The 19,841-nt window shown below is 39.9% G+C and overlaps 1 protein-coding gene across 1 annotated transcript in view; it reads right to left on the reverse strand.

Moving 5' to 3' along the window:
• Positions 1-880: 880 nt before the first annotated feature.
• The window catches only part of GNS (glucosamine (N-acetyl)-6-sulfatase), a 32,661-nt gene continuing 13,700 nt past the window's right edge, over positions 881-19,841 (reverse strand). The window contains exons 7-14 of the mRNA XM_034770614.1: positions 15,866-15,948; positions 13,614-13,732; positions 12,717-12,820; positions 12,395-12,496; positions 9,710-9,817; positions 8,455-8,565; positions 6,181-6,341; positions 881-4,922 (exon numbers count right to left, since the gene is read on the reverse strand). Of these exons, the coding sequence (XP_034626505.1) occupies positions 4,850-4,922; positions 6,181-6,341; positions 8,455-8,565; positions 9,710-9,817; positions 12,395-12,496; positions 12,717-12,820; positions 13,614-13,732; positions 15,866-15,948 (861 nt within the window). The 3' untranslated portion in view covers positions 881-4,849. The remainder of the gene's footprint in view (positions 4,923-6,180; positions 6,342-8,454; positions 8,566-9,709; positions 9,818-12,394; positions 12,497-12,716; positions 12,821-13,613; positions 13,733-15,865; positions 15,949-19,841) is intronic.

Consider the following 19,841-nt stretch of genomic DNA (forward strand, 5'->3'; position numbering starts at 1 on the left):
TCCCCTGAATCTATTGGGTAAAGTGTTTCTAGCCCCTGCTGTTGAAGCTCTCACTCCCCACCCCAATCTGTTTCTTTCCCAGCAATTTATCCTGTCTCCCAATCCCTACCCACCCCACCCTCACCTCTGTGCCTCCTGGGATTCTTCACGCTCCTGTTCCTGGTCTGGGAGCCGCAGATGTGCCATCTTGTCTGTTTCTTAGAGAAGGGGTGGTAGCACTGGAGCTGCTGTGAGAATGGTGAGCAGATGGGTGAGACTGCTGGTTTCAAGCACGGCTCTATGTTGCCAGGGGGCTGGATCTTCTCTTGTCATCACAAGATGAGCTCCAGCACTTTCTAAAGAGTTGGCAATAGTAGCAATATGTACCTCAACTTCAAATTCACTTAAGAACTTTACCAGCAATGTTAACAGATTAGTTCTCCCTATGTTAAAATCAATAAGGCACTTCAACCAGTCTGAGTATTCACCCCAGGGTTTTGCACCAATTCAACATCCGTTTCTAAGCAGATTTGGATGAATGCCAACATTCCCTGCAGGGATAAATCAGTCACCATCTTAGTAATGGAGCTTTTAAATGGGCCTGCAGCTGTTCCTGGGGAACAGATGGAGAATTAGGTTCAGACATGGTCGCTATTGGGAAGAGCTGCAAGGTATACTTTTTTCCTTAGGTCTTCCCAAGTGATTAAATACTGAAGACTTTTGCTTTTGGTCTTAATGAAATCTTTAATGTCTCAATTTAAAGCCTTGCAAGGTGGATAGATACCAGAGCACTGGGCACTAGAATGTTATAAACTAGGCAGCAGACTTCTAGAACTTTTGACACATAACTACCTCCCTTCAAGATGTTCACAATTTCAGTTCACCATAAAAAGGTATGAGAGAGGTTCATAGTAGACAATTTTTATTTTCAAAAGGTGCAGCAGTGAACAGGGTCCTTTGAAGGGCACTTTCTAAACAAAAGAGTTATGGTACAATAGAGAGCAGAAATTAGTAAGTCCACAGTGAAGTACAGTCAGACACTGTACAAAAAAGGAACAAATTAGGAATACATATAAAGTTGCACATAAATTATTTTTTAAACAGCCATCTTCATTGATTCAGCAGCATTACAACCAAATGTCTGTATTTGCCTTGTGTAATAGATCAATTTAAACAGATTTAGACTTTACCAAGTTATTTTAGTCTTTGAGACTACTGCCCCTACTATAGATAATTTAAGATCAGCACTCTAGGGAACAATCTGTGAAAACAACATTTACTCCCTGACATACAAGAAGTCAATTCTCTGGCCCTATAAGCACTTATCAGAGATCTTCACTCATGCTAAAGTGACAATATTTTCAGTTAAGTGAGTAAGGATATTTGTGTTAATAGATGCAACAGTTTTGCTTCTTCTGCAATGTTTTGCAGAATACAGTATCTGCTTAATCAGATTAGACTATCATGAGAAACAGTTTACATTTAAAAATGATCTATAATCACATTTTATATGAAAGACTAGTACTTAGTAAGGCTTCTATTCATTTTCAACAATTAAATGGCTCAAGTAATAAGGTGCAAGTGGCCACAGCCATGTTCAACCAATTATTGAATGGAACATAGGAAGGCTCAATTTTTGAACCACTTGTGTTCTGGAATTCGGTCTAGCTGTAAGGTAACTGAAATAACATGCTATTCCAGTTATCAAGAAAAAGTGAATATTGACCATTCAGGAGTGTGAAAATATCCATAGGATTTATTGCATCCTGTGAAAAAACACTGAACAGTTAAATCAGAACAAAAACAGGGCAGCAGTTGATTGTTACTGTTCTTCCTTCAGCTAAGCTTAAAATGCACTTCCAGTGCACATTTCTTCAGAAGTGTTTGCATTTTTGTTAAGTCACAGCAGGACTGATGAGTAGAATGTAGTGAGGTGAAGGTTTTCTGTGGTAAATCATTATTTCTTAACTGGCAGACTTCAGATGTGGGTGTGGTAGACTCATGGTCAGTTGAGAAAAAGGCAATATAAGGGAACAAGTCTGGCTGCAACTGAAATGACTGACCGGTATGTTTTCTGCATGAAAATACTAACAACAACATGTTAAATTAGGGTGAAATTCTTCCCACTGATCAGACTTACTGGATATTCTACACAATCAATTTCCATGTCAATGAACTGTAGAGGTAGAATATGCAAGATACATAGTTATCATTAAAGAGTAAAATTCTTCATGCTACCCAAGTATGCCATATCAGGAAACGTGGTTATATCAAATTATACTTTTGGTCATGAATATATACTAGCTTTTTCTACAAAAGAGAAAGGTCTACTTAAAAGACCACCACCACCACGTTGCAGACAATGACAACCATTGCATTGCTGACACTTAGTAAACATACACACTGGAACTTCAATTCTATGACCAGCTAGAATAGTTTGGACATAGATGCTCAGAGTTTAATGCATACATCACTGACTGAAGATTTCTCTCACCAGACCCTTCACAATCTACAATTAAGTACAGCCACCAGCAAGTTTAACTAAAAAGCAGAACACAAATCTAAGTGTAGTAGTGTTAGACAAATATTGTTAAATGAGCGTTTAGATCACTTTTGGCTTGGTCAAAGAATAGGAACAAAAACTTGTTGCAGGATCTAACAGATGGGTAAGGAAAAAGGTAAGATGCCAGGGAACACACTGATTAGGAAGGAGAGGTGTTTGTAGAAGAGACCAGAGGCTCAAGGACATTGAAGTGGGATAAGATGTTTTGGTGAATGGAGGAGAAAATAAGTTGAAAATCATAATTATGGTAGATAAAGAAAATGGAATATTTCAAAAGGATCCAAGTAATTTAATGGGAGGAGACTGAAAGTAGTGGGCTGTTGTAATATGCATTCAGAGAAACAGCCTCTCATATGTTCCCTTAGTTTTAGGGTCCTTTTCAGCAGCCGTTAGTTTTCCCCAGGCATCTCTAATGCCTCTGGAGCAACAATAAATATGTTCTGATTTGGGAGGCAAAATTAAATCTGTTCACCATATGATTATGGATGGAATCAAGTTTACCTCCTGTTGGAAGTCACACAAGGAAGAAGGATGAGTAGCAGCTGGTCAAGTTTGTCAATACTGAAGTAAAATGTAGTCAATACCATGTTCATAAGTGTTGCTTTTACCAGATTCAAGAAGCTGTAAAATGGGATGTACTTTTGGTTTCTGAAATTAGATATATCCTTATGGTTCAGCTATCTGAAATAATACTTACTTGGTATAGGGCTTCATGTACTTGACAATGCACCAATTCAGGAAGTACCTACTCTTCTGACTTAAGGACATTGTTTTCTAAATGGATAAGTAGATATATTAAAAACAGAAACAGTAAATAGCAACAGCTCAAAATGAGGAGAGCTTTAATTTGACAATGAAAAATATGTAATATCAGTTTTTTCCTTAAGGTACAGTTCAACTGCCTTCAAGCAGGATGATTTTCTTATAGGATCCTGTGAGATCAAGATGATAATTCAGTAGGTTTCTAGCTGTTGGTTTGGTAATGCATTTCTATGGAGATTAATTTAGTAAGCTTGCTGGCTCTTGAATTTAAGTGATTTTCTAAGTTTAGAAAAGCAGTCAATATTTTGAAAACGTAATCACTTATTAATTCCATATGAGTATTTTTAAGGGTGAAGATAGTGTCATCAGTAAGTTGAAGACAGACAACTACCTCCTCACCCAAATACCAAAGCAGTAACATACCAGAATCCTTTGGCATGAAGGGCATAACAGAGGTAGTTTTCAGCACAGAAGCAGCTCTCTGGCAGAGGCACTCAAACTGACCTAAGCAGTCATCTTACCATGATCTCTGCTAAGTGAAGATTTGTGATTTTTATATTTCAGGAGGCAAAGCCAATTTAACTGTATGCATCAGGTCAATCTGAAATGTTTAATTATTCACAAGATAATTGAGAAGGCTGGAGATGACATGCACATGACAATTACTGTGGTGCACATTTCTTTGTCTTCTGATGTTTACTCCTGTTCAGATTAGTGAAGCAAAGCTGGTTCATCATGACCAACATACAGGCACTCAGTTTTATTCCAACACTTCAGATTAGTTTTAACATATTAATAAAGCCTATTTCAAAATATATGTTCTGTTAAAACTTAAGTAGTTACCACTGTATCTAATAACCCGTTACAATGTTCTGAATTGGAAATGGGCCTGAAAGAGTATCCTTGTGTCTGAAAGCTGCTTAAGCAAGCCTGTGAGATGAATATTTTTACTGGTCTAGAGATTAAGTATAGTGCTTTAAAGTCTGCAAGAGGGACAGTTTCTAGTCAGATCCCTAAACTCTCTGACTTATACTCTCCCATGCCATACTATGGTAGTTTGCTCCAGCTTAACTTAATTACAGGTGTTCAACACTGCTCTTAAACACTTCGCTTTTAGGAAAGTCTTTTCAAGAGTGAATGAAGATGGGTGAAGATTTCTGTGCAATGTGTCCTGCCCTGGGTTAACAAGATTCAGTTTATAAACGCGGTCTTTATTCATACAAAAACAAAATAAATTCAAGTCAGATTTATAGGTCACAAGTCAACACTATATCTCTGATATGAAAAAGTATTTGAAAAGCAAGGTATATGAGCAAGACAGATTAGCCATGTCTGACTGTTCAGAATTACAGGTCAGTTGTAAAATATACACTGGGCACAAGGCAGCCCTCTAAAGACTAGGGATTCTGCCCTTCCTCACCTCTAAAAGTTTTAACAAAACCAGTTGATTGAGTATTCCCGATGTAATTAGATACAGACAGACCTGCTGGAGTCCCTCTGAAGAAATGAACACAGGAAGCCAACTGAAGAGGCTGATAAATGCTGTTACAGAGACCGTGTGGAAAGTTTGTGAGCCCAAATACCATGACTGAACATGAGGCGTGGGTCAAATCTGTACCTAAGAGTGGGGAGAAGGTTTGTGTGAGCTACATTTAGATCAAGGATCACCAGCAACATAATAGATCTAACATATAGCACTAAACCGGAGTTAATTGGAATGGCAGCCTCCCTCAGCAGTGCACAATAGGGAACTAGTTCTCCTCTACCAGGACTGTGCTACAACATTTCAATTTAGTCACAAACCAATACTACAGAAGTTGACAAAAGTCAGTGTAGTGGCACTTTTAGCTAACAGTGTAGATGTTGCATCTAAATACAACACTAGGGTGTATCTGCAGTAGCATTACATATGAATAAAGGAAAAGGGTGTCCAGAAGCTGCATTGTCAATATTTTGCAGTATTTACAGCAGTAAAATGTTATGGCAGTTTAGCATGTAAATGCAAGCTTATTATAAATAACAACAGCCTTTTAAGTGCTGCAAAAATTCTAGAAAAGCAGCAGTCTTTTAACTAGAGAGAGGGAAGGTGTGACTGACTCATACAGATGGTTTTGCTGCATGTTACAAGCTCTGTTTTCATGGCAGTTTGATAGTATTTCTTGTTTTGAATATTCAAGACTTGAATCCAAAGAAGAAGTGAGATAAGGCTAGCAAATACTTTAGTTGGAACGTTCCTGTGTGGAGCAATACACGTAAAGCTTTTAATAAGCTGCAAGTGATTATTTCCTTATTTAACCCATTGTTCCTTTGATTAGTCAGCACAGCTGAAGAGCTATCCAGGCAGCATCCTTTTCAAACCAACAGTGACTGATAAAGTTACCTGGAAAGGGCGTTTAATTACACCATTGCTGAAGATACATTTGATATGTCCATAGTTTCTCATATCTTACAGCCACCAAGTACAGTTAATTTATCTACATTTAGCCTTTATAGTCTCAAGTTTACATTTTAAATTAATTGACATTAAATTAGAAGTCTAGATGGAGTTTCCTGGATGAAAAATGCAATAGTAGGTCTGAGACAAAACATTCAGCTTTAGAATTTAGTTTGTCCTATACCCACCTTCCTTTCCATTAATACAGTCTCCTCCTCAGACCACGTGTCTACACTGCCTGACAATTTCCAGGGATTTAAGTTTAAAAGTATTTATCCCTTTAGAGAGAAGGGAAGTCCTTACTTCCAACAAAAGAGGAAAAAAGTAAGACTTTTGAGTCTTATGTCAAGAGAACTGATTTTATAAGACACAGTCCTAAACTGCTACACAATTGTGAATAATGATTACAAAATTAAAAGCTGAAATAGTCAAAAAAGGTTACCCTGGGTCAAAGACGCCTGGTGTGCGACAAGTTGCTCCTGAGCAGGACTGCAACATCATTAGTCGATAGTTCATCTTCTCTAAAATTTCTTGATCTATTGTTTTAGCAATGTTAGTAAGCTGGTGTGGGTCTGCAGTCAAGTTGTAGACTTCAACAAACACCTGTTTAAGTGGAAAAAACAGTTCCTGTGCTGTATTAAATGTCAACGATTATAAATAGAATACGTCCTACACAATTAGTGGGGAAACATATGCTGGTAGAGTGACAACTTATTTTCTACTGCTATGTATTATAGTTAAATTATATCTTCAGTTAGCCCGTAGTGCCCACTATGTGCTAAGTACTTACCACACAGCCATGAAATGGACCCTTTTTTGAGGAACTAACAATTTTAGGACAGTCTTGAGGGGGTCAGTGGCAAATTAAAATAAGGCAAATATTAAGGAGTGAATTATCTGCATGTCAAATGTTAGGAATGTCATCTTATGAATGGAGCTCAAGGTAAGCACATGAGGTCACTCCACACATATAGCTCTGGTTAATGAAACTCCCACAGAGTACATCTTTTTACCCAGACGACACTGCATATAACAGAGAATTGGACACAAGCGTATTATATAATCTCCAACTAAACCAGTAAAACCTTTGTATGGCCTGCTTAGACAATCACAATATTTATTGTTTTTTCTTAAGAGTTTATGGGGCAGCCTGGTGATGGGTTAGCATGCAGTGACAAGACACTGGTTCAAAATATACCTCTGACCATTCTGTGGGGCAGTAAAGGTCGGATATGCCACAAGAATTCAACTAAAGCATGCGTGCAATTAGATCAGTTTTGATGTCTGCCTTTAGGAAGGGTAGAGCACTCACACAGCTCCCCAACCAGTGAAGAAGGGCTTGATCATGGTTTTCAGAGAATGGGAACAGGGAAGGGATTTAAGAGAAGAGCTGGGACTTTGGGTGCACTGTTTACACTCCTTGGTGGCACCATACACACTACAAGTATTTTCCCTGGGATAATTGAAGGAGACTGTTCATGAAGCTAACATCCTCCTAATGAAATTTAAATTTTGCTTCTAAATGGAAGAAAAGTCTATCCTATCGAGACAGATCCTAGTAGGCCAATTGTCCTAAATCTTTCTGGAGAGCTGGCCCTGTCATTTTCAGACCAGGCAGCTGCATTCCTCTAATGTAAACCACAATCAGCCTATTAGAATGCAACTTGCTTAGTCTCTCCTCTGTGGTCATGGCCTGAGTTAGCTGTAGAAATGTGATCTCCCCATCAGTGGGCTTTAGACCATTTGGAAGTGCTCAAACAGATTTTATATGCTACACTTTTCCACTCAGCCCCCTTGATCTCCTTAAGGGGGCATGTACTTTATCCCTCCCTTAGCCTTTGTCTAGTGGGATCTCTCGGAAGCAGGAGCAAGTCATTCCTAGATCAATGGTGATGCACAAAGCTCACTGAGGGTCCCCTGCAGTGCATGAATAGGAGTCCCAATTTGGCACTGCGGTGAACACAAAGATGGCAGTTTGTTAGGGATTGGTAAAGCATTGCAGGGTTCCCGATTCTCCTTGGCAGTCTTAATGAGGCAGTTTGAAAACATGGTTTGGGACAAATACTGTTACAACCTTATGTGACCACGCTGCCCCATACCAACTGCTCCCCAACTATTAACACTTAGCAGTTTACCTCAGGAATTAAGCAATTTAAGACTAAGAATTGCCTCGTCTTTTGCTAAACTGAAAGGGGTTGATGACTGAATGTATTATAGGGGAAAGGTGAAACTACTGTTTTGCTGGCAAGGCCACACACTTGCACCGCTTGAGAACTTGCTAGGAATGTGCAGTGAGCTCTGAAATATGTGGCTAGCCACCAGTTTAGTCTATGATCTACAATAAAGTTGTCTCTGTCATTTAGATACGGAGGGCCAAATTCAGCCCAGCTGAAACTCCTACTTAAGCTCCACTTACACCAAAAGTGAATTTGGTCCTAGATAAGTTAACCCATTTCCCCCTCATGATCATGCAGTATGTTTTGGTTAATTATTTCCATCAACAGTTAAAACAACTGACTATTTAGCCTACGAGCGAAGCTACAGTCTCATTTTCAGAGTAGTTTATGCCAACCTTGAGAGTAGATAAACTTTGCAGACAGACATCAATGGAGTTACACTATAATAGATGTTAATTATCTCAAATAGTGAGAACTGCAAGAGAATTGAACATTTAAACACACTGTGCCATTGAAGTAAATGAGCCAGAAAGTATTACCTCCCGGTCATCAAATTCACAGTACTGCAGATCCCAAGAAGTTGACAGTGTCCTCACACAAGCATATGTGTTGTTATACGAATCTTCACACACACAGTCTGGAAAACAATGCTGTAAGGAAACAGAGGTTAAAGAGAAAAAGGAGCGTGAACATTCTTTTTACTTCATGTGGTGAAACTGAAAGCAATAGTTCCCCACCCAGAACTTGTACCTGCTGAAGCCAGCTGCAAGTAGTTCATGGACACTAGACAGAATACTGAAAACTAAACGTTAAAAATCCCAGGTAGAGATATATGGAACAAGAATACCAGTTTTTCTAAAAATTAGGAAGTGTAACTGTCAGGGAAGTTTTTAAATGGGAGATAGCTTCTTTGTATTATTTTTCTGGTGAATTAATACAGTAGCCAGGAAATGAAAACAATGCTCAATACCCCAAACAGGCCACTTAGCCACAGTGGGAACAATACCATAAAATGGAACATTATGGTAGGGTCTATTTACAGTAAGCATTAGTATGACAGAATTACAGAGCACAGCTAGTGTATTGCAGAATGTAGCCACCTACTTACTGGCTTCAAATCAGTATTTGATTGTGTGATGAGGGCATCAGTATTGCAAATGTAAAAGATCATGGCCCTATGTTGCAGCCACCATCTTTCCAATAAAACAGACTAACACAGCTACCCCCCGATACTTGACATGGGATTCTGGGGGCACTAGCTATTTTAAAATCAAAGAGGCAGATGTTCAGCCATTCAAAACATTCTACTCTGAACCAGGCATGTTGTACTCAGAACAGGCATAGCTCCTACTGACTTACAGAGAAAGATATAGTAAAAACCCTATTTTAGCATTGGGTATTGAGGAGTTCATAAAACCAAAAAGTTCATAAATTGATCTTGAAGTTACAATGGATACCACGCATAAGTTGCAGTACGGTACACTGCATTGCCTTCTTGTCCTTCAAGCCACTGCAAAGCAATTTCCAATGTTCTGAAGGGACATCAACTTGTTCTTTGATATACCTTTTATTGTTATTTCCCCCCCCGACTCCCTGTCAAGAAAAATGGTTTGCAAAACTGGTTGTTTGTAAAATCGAGGTTCTGCTGTCCCAGGAAGTGGGATCTCTGGATTTACATCACAGGAAGACACAATTTCTAGGCTACTAACAGGCTGACTCTGAACTGTAGTTTTAGTTTAAGCGATTTCAGGAAACATTTACAAATAATTCACGCTTAAGTTCAGTTCTGCTTACAGTAACACCAGGTCCCAGGGCAGGGCAGGTAGGATCACTGCTGTTATGTCCTTCTCCTTGGTACTCAATCAAGACATCTGATCTCCAGGTCACATTTTTGTCTCCTCTCTAAAACAGAAAATAGTAAAATTTACTTTTTAATTGTTTGTTCTTCTGACAATGCCATAAGTAAAAATCATGCATGCCTGAGATTACATACTCCTTGCTGGTTACAGAGTAATTTAAGACACATCCAGTGGCACCAATACAAAAGCATAACGAAGCTTGGTGAAAATGCCCTGTGTAACAACAACTGGAAGCCACATTAGAGATCCAGTCCCAAAAACTGGTAAGTTGCTTTAGGAAGTGGGTATTTTGTTTCGTTTGAAGAGAGTGCTAATGACAGTTCATATACAAGCTAGCACTAACTGAAGGATTATGATCATCATGAAGTACAAGCCATGTTGCCAAATATCACTAAATTATAACCCAAAATCTCTAGAAAAAGGTTTTTTATATAGCCTCTTCCTTTAGTGGTATTGCCACAGATGAAGAATTACACAAGACAATCAGAGATACTTGCATAAAAGGGCACACTCAACTGGAAAGCCAATCAGTGTATTTCAAAAAAGTGAGTTGAAAATTTTAAATCCCTCCCACATGTGCAGTTTTAGAATAATTTTTAAAAAGGCATGTAAAACCTATACAGAGGCGAGCAGATTACAGAAGAGGAACAAACTATACGAAGTACCGTCACAAATGCATGCCATAAACTGACAGAAGTCTAACATCCACAATCTTCATTATTTGTAACAGCAGGTAGAACTTTAAGTCAGACATGAGATTTAAGTTGATGTTGTCCCTTTAAGGTTTCACTAGCGAAACCTTATATCACAAAAGTGCATTGGTTCTAAATCATGATGACTCATTGCAATTTCTTGAAGGCTACCTCCAACTTATAGACCAAGTATAACAGTAAAGTGATCAGCTACAAGAAGCTTCATTTAAATAGGTTTCTGCTCATCTGTAGGAAAGGTTAGTTCCCTCCCCTCCCCGTCAGTGGGGAAAAGACGACTAATATCCCACTTATTAGGATTTAAATAAATATCAAGTGGGCATTGTGATGTTGCACCCCATAATGCTTTATGGAAATATGCTTATGAGTGTAAATATGACATAACTGGAATATGTTTTATGCTAGATATACCGTGTAACATCTCTGCAAGGTTATGATCTACTGAATATATTCATCCTAATTGTATGTGTGTATCATTTTTGTATTTGAAGTTATGAATATTGGCTATGTACTTTGATTTTAAGCAGCCTCAGTGAAGCATTTGGTCAGCTTTTTGAGAAAAAACTATTCTCACTAAGTGCCCAATCAAGAAACACTTAAGCTGACAATGGACTTGGATGTGGATTGGCGTCTTTCAGAGCTTTCCAGGGAACGTTCAAACTAACATGTAAGCAATGGCGTCTGCCTGTAAAGAACTGAGTCATGCATGGACATGTGACTTGCCCACGTGACTCAAACTCCATCGTGTAGCTGTGATTCTGCATAGGAAAAAAACACAAGGGGTTTCCCACACGAGAGACTATACAAGGCCCTGGGAAACCCCTCCATTTTGTCTTCAGCTGGCACAAAAGACAGTCTCTCCCCCCCCCCAAAGAGAGGCCTGAAAGAAACTGGAACAAAGGACAGTAACTAAAGGGGTGTGAGTGATAGTTGGACCCAGACTACAAGGAAGTCTAGTCTGTAAAAGAAGCTTATTGGAACATCTCTGAGGGTGAGATTTACCTGCATTTAGTTTCTTACTGTATTAGGTTTAGACTTGTGTGTTTTATTTTATTTTGCTTGGTAACTTACTTCGTTCTGTTATTACTTGGAACCACTTAAATCCTACTGTTTATATTTAATAAGTAAAAAGTTATTTTTATTAATTAACCCAGAGAAAGCAATTAATTCATGGGGGAACAAACAGCTGTGCATCTCTCTCTATCAGTGTTATAGAGGGTGAACAATTTATGAGTTTTCCCTGTATAAGCTTTACACAGAATAAGAACAGATTTATTTGGGGTTTGGATCCCATTGGGAACTCGGGTATCTGGATGTTGGAGACAGGAGCACTTAAGCCATCTTCAGTTAAGCCTGCAGCTTTTGGGGGACGTGGTTCAGACCTGGGTCTGTGTTTGTAGCAGGCTAACTTGTCGGTACTGAAGTCCCAAGCTGCCAGGGAAAACAGGCTCAGAGGTGATCCCAGCACATCAGGTGGCAGTTCCCAAGGCAGTTTCTGTGACCCAACCCGTCAAAGGCATAATTTTGTCTTGGTCACATATGCAGGTCTTAGAGCATTTCAGAATTGAAGAGCCAAGTAGTACAACCATCAAAACAGGAATCACTCATTACCAGTAGTGCAACTAGTCAAAGAAAAAGCTTTCCATAAAAAAAAAAAAAAAAAAATTATCCTCCCCGAGGAGGGAGTTTCAGAGTTTATTGGAATGTATAAGCAATGAAATGCTCTACCTGCATCTTGTTACTATTTTCATTAGGCCAGAAGGTCTCTGTGTGAAAATGCCATGAGGAAGAAGAGAGTTGGAATGCACATCTTCCTAATCCATTTTAGGAAACTTTATTCACTCTTAAGAATAATCTGTGTAAGAGTAATCTGCAAATTGCTTGGTTATTAATCCTGTCTGAACTCTTACCAGAAGCGGCAACAGTGACATCCCATCCATCTGTGTCTTGTTTATGTCAAACCCTGCGATATCCAAAATAGTGGGACCCAAATCAATGTTTGCAACCAGCATCTGGATGGTGATGGGAAACAAAGTATTACTGACTCACAAAAAGATTAATGTTCTTAAACTGTCAAGTTTGTGTCTGTCTGAACAGGAAAGTGAAGTCCCTTTATACTACAGAACACTAATGTGTTGCTAGACCCCTTTGCAGCATATATGTCAGACACTGTCTGATTACTACAAAAGAATATGAAGACCTATATTACTGCACCTTCACTTATAATCCTACCTTGTTTGTCTGGTTTGGTTTGATGCCTGGTCCTCGAACTAGCAATGGAACTTTAATGTCAAACTCATAGAGCTGCCGTTTGTCTATTGGCAAAGAAAATTGTCCTAGAAAACATTAAGAAAAGAATGAATGAGACACCATTTAATTGTGGTTTAATTTATAAAAAAAAAAGAGGGCTGCACATGACTCAGGATCTGGCCTTTGATGAACAATGACTTGTTTAATAATATAATATATGTGGCGATATACCTATCTCATAGAGCTGGAAGAGACCCTGAAAGGTCATTGAGTCCAGCCCCCTGCCTTCACCAGCAGGACCAAATACTGATTTTGCCCCAGATCCCTAAGTGGCCCCCTCAAGGGCTCACAACCCTGGATTTAGCAGGCCAATGCTCAAACCACTGAGCTATCCATCCCCCCTTAAATAGGTCCTTTATCTTGACCTTACATACACAGACCCTCAGTCCATATTCACCCACAGATTTCCTTTATTTCAGTCTATTACTGTAGTCAGATTCTGATGCTGTACAAGTCGGGCCACTTGTACAACTTCAAATCTACATACAAGACGACAACAGAGGGCAGCTCTAACACTGAGAAAGGAAAGATGCTATAATGAAATTCACCAGTAAAAATATCTTGGTATTTCAGAGCAGGAATGGAGGAAAAGTCTATATTTATACATATCATTATTACGTTTTAGGAACAGAACACCACTTTATAAAATCCAGAAGATGGATGGCACTGTAGGTTTGCAGTCAATTAGTTTAGCTTCATAGCACCAGAGAAATATAATTATTGTCTTCATTTCACAGATGAGTAAATAGGGGCAGAAGTTAGATAACTAAGATTTCACCAAAAGTTTGCAGCAGAATTGCAAAGGACAAGTATACATACCAGTATGGAAGCCATTGTCTGAGGTATAAAAAATGTAAGTATTATCTAGCTCTCCAAGCAATTCCAGTTTCTTCACCAGTTTCTCTATCAGATCATCTACTGACAGTAGTGTTTGCCATCTGTATGGGAGCAAAAAGTGTTCCAATTAGTATTAGTTGTAAATGGGCATTTATATTAGGCTACAAATTGATTTGGACTTCTGTTATGCACTGTAGGCATATCATGTCTATCATCACAAACTCTGGAAACAAACCAAACATATAGCGAGCTCCATTTTATAGTATGAGCTGCAGCCATTCTAAAAGAGACACAGACCTTTTGTTTTGTCTTATTCTCCTTTTGTTGGTTTTACTCTGTAGTGCCTGAAAGGTCAAAATGCAGATTGCATTTAATCTTATCTAGAAGTAGCCACAGACCATTTCTGAAGTAATGCAAACTAGCATGTTAGCGTCACAATGTTCTCCTGCAAGGTCACCATTTTATAAAAGCAGAACTAAAGTGTTCCTAAAAAGTATGTCATGTTTTAAAACAGTTTCTATATGAGATGATCTTTTCTGCACAAAAGAGTAGCAAGGTCTATCCACTTCTTCATATTGCTCCTGCAATCCCCAGGATCCATTATTCTGATGCTACTAGCCATCTTCTCAGCAAGCAGACCTCGTGATAGAAAAATGTTATGTTTTGTTACAGGAGTAGTCAATCTCCACAAAGTGCTTAGATTCATTACTTCAGATTAACCAGTCAGATTTTATTATTGGGTTCTGATGTCTCCCAGCATGCACTCAGTGTTTGATTTAAGATTAAACTGAATAATTTTACCAGTATGCTTTATAAAGCAATGACCTGAAAACCAGCTCCAAGTTTTCCTTCTCCAAGATACCAAGCTCTACCCTGTCAACATGTACAAAATACAGTTCTACTATTTAAAGTAGTGTTAGCATTTGTTTGTAACCCTCTTTAGAATTAGAATTTAGCCTTACAGCAAAGATGAAGAATAAAGGGGAGACTAAAAAGCTTACTTAAACTTACACACAGTAGTTAGCTATGCCTTCATATTGTGCATTTCTTAGCTGCTGTTGCCATCTGTAATGTATCACAAGTAGTAACTGAAAAGTGCCCTAAAATATCACATCTCCCTCTATAGAGAGACTACCCAAGAATCCTATAAGGTTAACCACTAGACAGATCAGCTCTGAAAACAGGTAAATTGCTTCATTAATTACCAGTGAATTTAAAGTAAGGTTTTACTCTGATTCTTTGCCAGTGAATTGTGGAAGAATTCTGAGTTCTTCTGAAACAGACCGAGAACTGTGGGAAGGCAGTGGAGGACTACTAGCATTTATCATCACTGCAAAGTGCACCAGTTACCAGCCCAAGTGAAAGCAGAACCCGGGCTCCTACTCACGGTCCCAGCTATGCCAGGTAGCCCCAGTTGAAAGCACCATTAAACTTGTGAGAGAGGTGTGCAGGTATGGGAACAATACCGAGATGCTAACTCTGCAGAGGAGATCTATGTATGGTATATCCAGGGGGCAGTTCTGCTGAGTAAGATACTCTTGCTTCCACCACCACTTGTTCATTTTTTACTTAGCACTACAGAGCCAGTACAGCTAAAAGGAGGCTGGTTCCTAAGTTTCAATCATTCACACTTGTCTAAAAACTTACTGAATTCAATGGGACTGCTCAAGTGCAAAATCAGAACCTTTATTATTGACAGTATTATACAAAGAGGAGAGAACAGACTCAGATCCAAGGTTAGCTGGCAGGGGAGCTAAACGTTAAGATATTTTCTAACTTGTTAACTAAGTACATTTGATATGAAAGTCATTGAGAGAATGAATTCTCACACTGCCTTAAAAAAACAAAAAAACCATAACCGAAAAACAGATTAGATTAGTCTACTCATTTTGACAACGTGAATGCATTTTACTGTCTCTCATGCACTAACATTCAGAGAAACAGTAAAGAGACCGAGCAGGACTTCCTATGTCTCTGTATGTTGAATGACAGTAGCAGTTAGATACAAGGGATTTGTATGGTCTAGCAGACTACTTATAAGTCTGCCTACCAAAAAAGGGGTGGGGGCATGACTCTACAGGCAGCACCCAGAAAATTACTGCAGGTAATTTAACTCTTATGATGAGACCTGTTACCCATTTTAAATTAGCTCATTTTTGTTTTCATCAGAATAGCCTCTGGGCTATTAGTCTTGCCAGGACACCTATTAAATGGTCTCAAGCAGCAGTTCCTACCTTTTTCTAAAAGCATCATCTAGAAACTGTATTGAAGAATTAGTCATTGGAGTCTTTGCTTGCCTGATTAGCCAATGCTTGTCCTAAAAAAGAACACATTAAGATTAGCACAGAAACAACATAAAATGAGCTTTTTTGTTAAGTGCTAAATCTTCAATGAATTGTTAATTGCAATAGTAATAATGTGAGTGAAGTATTTGCATTATGAAGTATTTACATTAAAATAGAGTAACCTGTCACTTTAATAATAGAATCATAGAACTGGAAGAGACCTTGAGAGGTCCCATCCCGATCTAGTCCAGTCCCTTGCACTCAAGGCAGGACTAAGTATTATCTAGCCAGGGGTGGGCAAACTTGGGCCACATCTGGGTGAGGAAATTGCATGCAGGGCCATGAATGTAGGGCTGGGGCAGAGGGTTGGGGGGCGGGAGGGAGTGTGGGGTATTGGAGGCGTTGCAGTGTGCAGGAAGGGGCTCAGGGCAAGGGGTTGGGGTGCAGGAGGGATGTGGGGTGTACAAGGGGGCTCAGGAGCTGCGGGGGATGGTGCCTGCAGGCGAGGGCAACATGTGGAGCCCTCTACTCCCCACTCTCCCAAGGGCTGCAGGGATGTGGTGCCGGCTGCTTCCAGGAGCGGTGCGAGGCTAGGGCAGGCAGGGAACCTACCTTAGTCCCGCGGCGCCATGGGGTTGGCAATTCGTGGGCCGGATCCACCCTATGGGCCATAGTTTGCCCACCCCTGATCTAGACCATTCCTGACAGGTGTTTGTCCAACCTACTCTTAAAAATCCCCAATGATGGAGATCCAACCACCTCCCTAGGCAATTTATTCCAGTGCTTAACCACTGACAGTTAGGAAGTTTTTCCTAATGTCCTCCCTTGCTGCAATTTAAGCCCACTGCTTCTTGTCCTATCCTCACAGGTTAAGAAGAACAATTTTTCTCCCTCCTCCTTGTAACACCTTTTATGTACTTGAAAACGGTTATGTCCCCTCTCAGTCTTCTCTTCTCCAGACTAAGAAACCCTTTTTTTTTTTTTTTTTTTTTAAATCTTCCCTCATAGGTCATGTTTTCTAGACCTTTAATCATTTTTGTTGCTTTTCTCTGGACTTTCTCCAATTTATCCACATCTTTCCTGAAATGTGGCATGCAGAACTGGACACAATACACCAGCTGAGGCCTAATCCGTGCAGAGAAGAGTGGAAGAATTACTTCTCGTGTCTTCCTTACAATACTTCTGCTAATACATCCTGGAATGATGATTTTTTTTTTTTGGCAAAAGCGTTATACTGTTGACTCATATTTAGCTTGTGATCCACTATGACCCCCAGATCCCTTTCTGCAGTACTTCTTCCTAGGAGAGTCATTTCACATTTTGTACGTGTGCAACTGATTGTTCCTTCCTAAGTGGAGTACTTTGCATGTGTCCTTATTGAACTTCATCCTATTTACTTCAGACCATTTCTCCAGTTTGTCCAGATCATTTTGAATTTTAATCCTATCCCCCAAAGCATTTGCAATCCTCCCAGCTTGGTATCATCCGCAAAATTTATAAGTGTACTCTCTATGCCATTATTTAAATCACTGATGAAGATATCGAACAGAGCCAGAACCAGAACCAATCCTTACGGGACCCCGCTCATTATGCCCTTCCAGCACGACTGAACCACTGATAACTACTCTCTGGGAATGATTTTCCAACCAGTTATGCACCCACCTTATAGTAGCTCCAGCTAGGTTGTATTTCCCTATTTTGTTTATGAGAAGGTCATGCAAGACAGTATCAAAAGCCTTACTAAAGTCAAGATATACCACATCTACTGCTTCCCCATATCCACAAGGCTTGTTACCCCGTCAAAGAAAGCTGTCAGGTTGGTTTGACACAATTTGTTCTTGACAAAATCTATGCTGTCTTATTTAATCACCTTATTATCTTCTAGGGGGTTGCAAATTGATTGCTTAATTATTTGCCCCATTATCTTTCCAGGTACAGAAGTTAAGGTGACTGGTCTGTAATTCCCCAGGTTGTCCTTATTTCCCTTTTTATAGATAGGCACTACATTTGCCCTTTTTCAGTCTTCTGGAATGTCTTCCGTCTTCCATGACTTTTCAAAGATAATTGCTAATGGCTCAGATATCTCCTCAGTCAGCTCCTTGAGTATTCTAGGATGCATTTCATCAGGCCCTGGTGATCTGAAGACAGCTAACTTGTCTAAGTAATTTTTAACTTGTTCTTTCCCTATTTTAGGCTCTGATCCTACCTCATTTTCACCGGCATTCACTATTTTAGACATCCAATCGTCACCAATCTTCTTAGTGAAAACCGAAACCAAGAAGTCATTAAGCACTTCTGCCATTTCCACATTTTCTGTTATGGTCTTTTCCCCCTCATTGAGTTCAAGTACAGGTGGGAGTTAGATCATGTACCTCGAGAACTATGACAGCAGGACTGTGTAAGTTTCTGCTCAGTTTGAGAGGGACCCTACAGTGTATGTTCACATGGCATCTAGCAGCGAGCCTCCCAGCTTGAGTCCACTGACGTCTGGTAGCAGGGCTTGCACTAGCATGTGAAGAATAGCTGTGCAGACATTGTGGCTTAGGATGGAGCTTGGAGACTCAAGCCCAAACCCACCCCAGGCTATTTTTAGCACTAGCACAAGACTGAGGCTCACTACCAGATGCAGTGTAGACATACCCACAGGGAGCAGAAAGTGCCTGGTAATTACTTTAGTGGCCTAGGAAAGAGAACTGTGAAAAGAACTCTGCCTGGAGAGAGAGCTGGGAAGGATAGCCGTTGCCTGGGGAAGACTCTCTGGACTGAGACCAGTGATGATTCTCTACCTGACAAGGAGACAGGAAGGAGTCCTGCAAGGGTGTAGTAGAGAACTGCTAGAAGAGGCCTAAGAGATTAGCAACATGATAAGAAACAACTTTAGGATAGTGGAGCAGAGTATTTTTGGGCTTAGAACCGATTGCTGCTAAGGCCTTTTGACACTACCTAGAGTGGTGGTGCACAAACCCCCTGCACTGAAGGAAAGACTACTGAGCCCCTGCAACAGGAACAGGAGGCAGACCCTGGTACAAGGAGAGAAGGTGAGCCCAGGCACTTAGGGCAGGAGACTATCAGGGCCCTGCCACAGGGTGAAAGGATTTTATAGCTTTTCATTTGGACTTTTAACACCAGAAGGAGAAGGCCTCTTGCTTTGACCAAAGGCCAAATCATCCTCCCAGCCTGACCATTTTCAGAGGCGAGAAACTGAGGTAACAATCATGAACCTGACTAGGACAGGTAAGCCACATATTCAAGCAGCCAGAAACTCCAGTCAGAATTGTGCTTGTACACGCACACGCACAATTGGCCCCGAAAAGCTTGCTATCCAAAACCAATCCTAATGAAAAGTGAAAGAAAGGGACAAAATCAAGCGTCTACAAGTTATGTAAATTTACACTTTCAGTTTCAAGGTATAAAGCAACTGAGATCAGCAGAGTTGATTACTTGTTATCCCAAACACCAGCCTGGATTTGGCTTGAGCAGGGTCTTCTCAATGGTAGAACTTCACCTTTGCAAATTCCACCCCTAGACTCAATCTGAGGCTGTAAGAACTCCTAAATCCTTTTTATGAGTCATGTAATTATGACCATTTAGATTCCCCATTTCTCTATTTTTGCCCAGACTGGGGAGGGTTTGGTGTTGGGCATGGGGCAGAGCTAATGAATCCAATTTGTAACTGAGTTAAATTGCATGCAGCACCCATGTACCTTTTTGGCAATTGTTCTGTTTCTGTTATTTAAATTAAACACCTAAATGCTTGAGATTTAGCCAAGCAAGAAAGCTGATTTAGGATAAGTAAGTCCAAATACCTAGTCTGCAGTTACAGACTTGACCAAGAGAACTAAAGATTTATTGAAGAGCTGAAAGTCTTCCTCTTGTCCTGCAGTACTTTGCTCTTCTTAGTCTTACCCCTCCAACCTATTTATGA

This window comes from Trachemys scripta, chromosome 1, assembly GCF_013100865.1.
Source record: "Trachemys scripta elegans isolate TJP31775 chromosome 1, CAS_Tse_1.0, whole genome shotgun sequence".
In the NCBI taxonomy this organism is placed as follows: domain Eukaryota; kingdom Metazoa; phylum Chordata; order Testudines; family Emydidae; genus Trachemys; species Trachemys scripta.